At 22.5% G+C, this 887-nt stretch overlaps 1 protein-coding gene across 1 annotated transcript; it reads left to right on the top strand.

The window, feature by feature from the left end:
• Positions 1-85: 85 nt before the first annotated feature.
• On the top strand, positions 86-887 carry PmUG01_00042000 (Plasmodium exported protein, unknown function; the record flags this gene model as incomplete). The annotated part of the gene is made up of 2 exons (XM_029003333.1): positions 86-112; positions 207-887. 2 exons carry the CDS (start codon positions 86-88, stop codon positions 885-887), a joined length of 708 nt encoding a protein of 235 aa, XP_028858968.1.

Raw genomic sequence — 887 nt, 5'->3', positions numbered from 1 at the left:
AGTAGAAAAATAAGTTGCTGCTTTTTATTAAAATTGCTACGTTTATTTTTTTAACTTGGAAATGCCATTATAACAATGATGATGTATGACATTATTCAGTATACATGTACGTGTCATATTTTACTCATTTTTATTTTATTAATACTTTTTGTTGACATGATCTTATTAATTTCATTAATTTATAATAATATTATTTCTTTTTTTAGATTAATTTTAAAGCATATTTTGACAGGAAAAATAGTGATAACAAAGGATTAGTTGAAAGGACTTATCGATTACTAGTAAAACATAAACATAAAAAGTATTCAAATATTATATGGACGAAAGATAAGATACCAAATCATGAAGAGTACCCGAAAAAATATACATTTAATAATGAGAAAGTATGTAAAGATAAAAATAAGTACCCCAATAAAAGATTATTAAGAAATTCAGGACGGCATGAACAATCTAGAAAATGCAAATATTCTACTTGCACAGAGAGACAAAAACATTTTAAAAAAAGAATACTCGACAAAATATATTATAAAAATAAACTTTGGAATACTACGAATTCTGATTTTTCTTTTTTAAGAAATAGTATAAAACTAAAACAAAATGTTCTTTATACATTACCTTTCTTTCCTATAATAGTTGGAATAATACTAGCAGTTATAATATTTTTAAAGTATATACCAAATACTTATAGCAATGAAATCTCATTCTTTTGGTATGATCTAACCATGATAGGATTTTCTATATTCTCTTTTATATTTATAATAGTTATGATTTACATTTTCAAAATAATTGTAAAAAATGTAAAATTATTACATAAAAAACATGAATTGCATAATACAGCATATTCTTCCGCCCATAAAGTAATATCTTATGGCAATAAAAATCTATAA

Source organism: Plasmodium malariae (assembly GCF_900090045.1).
Source record: "Plasmodium malariae genome assembly, contig: PmUG01_00_21, whole genome shotgun sequence".
In the NCBI taxonomy this organism is placed as follows: domain Eukaryota; phylum Apicomplexa; class Aconoidasida; order Haemosporida; family Plasmodiidae; genus Plasmodium; species Plasmodium malariae.
This window is presented reverse-complemented; position numbering and strand designations above follow the sequence as displayed.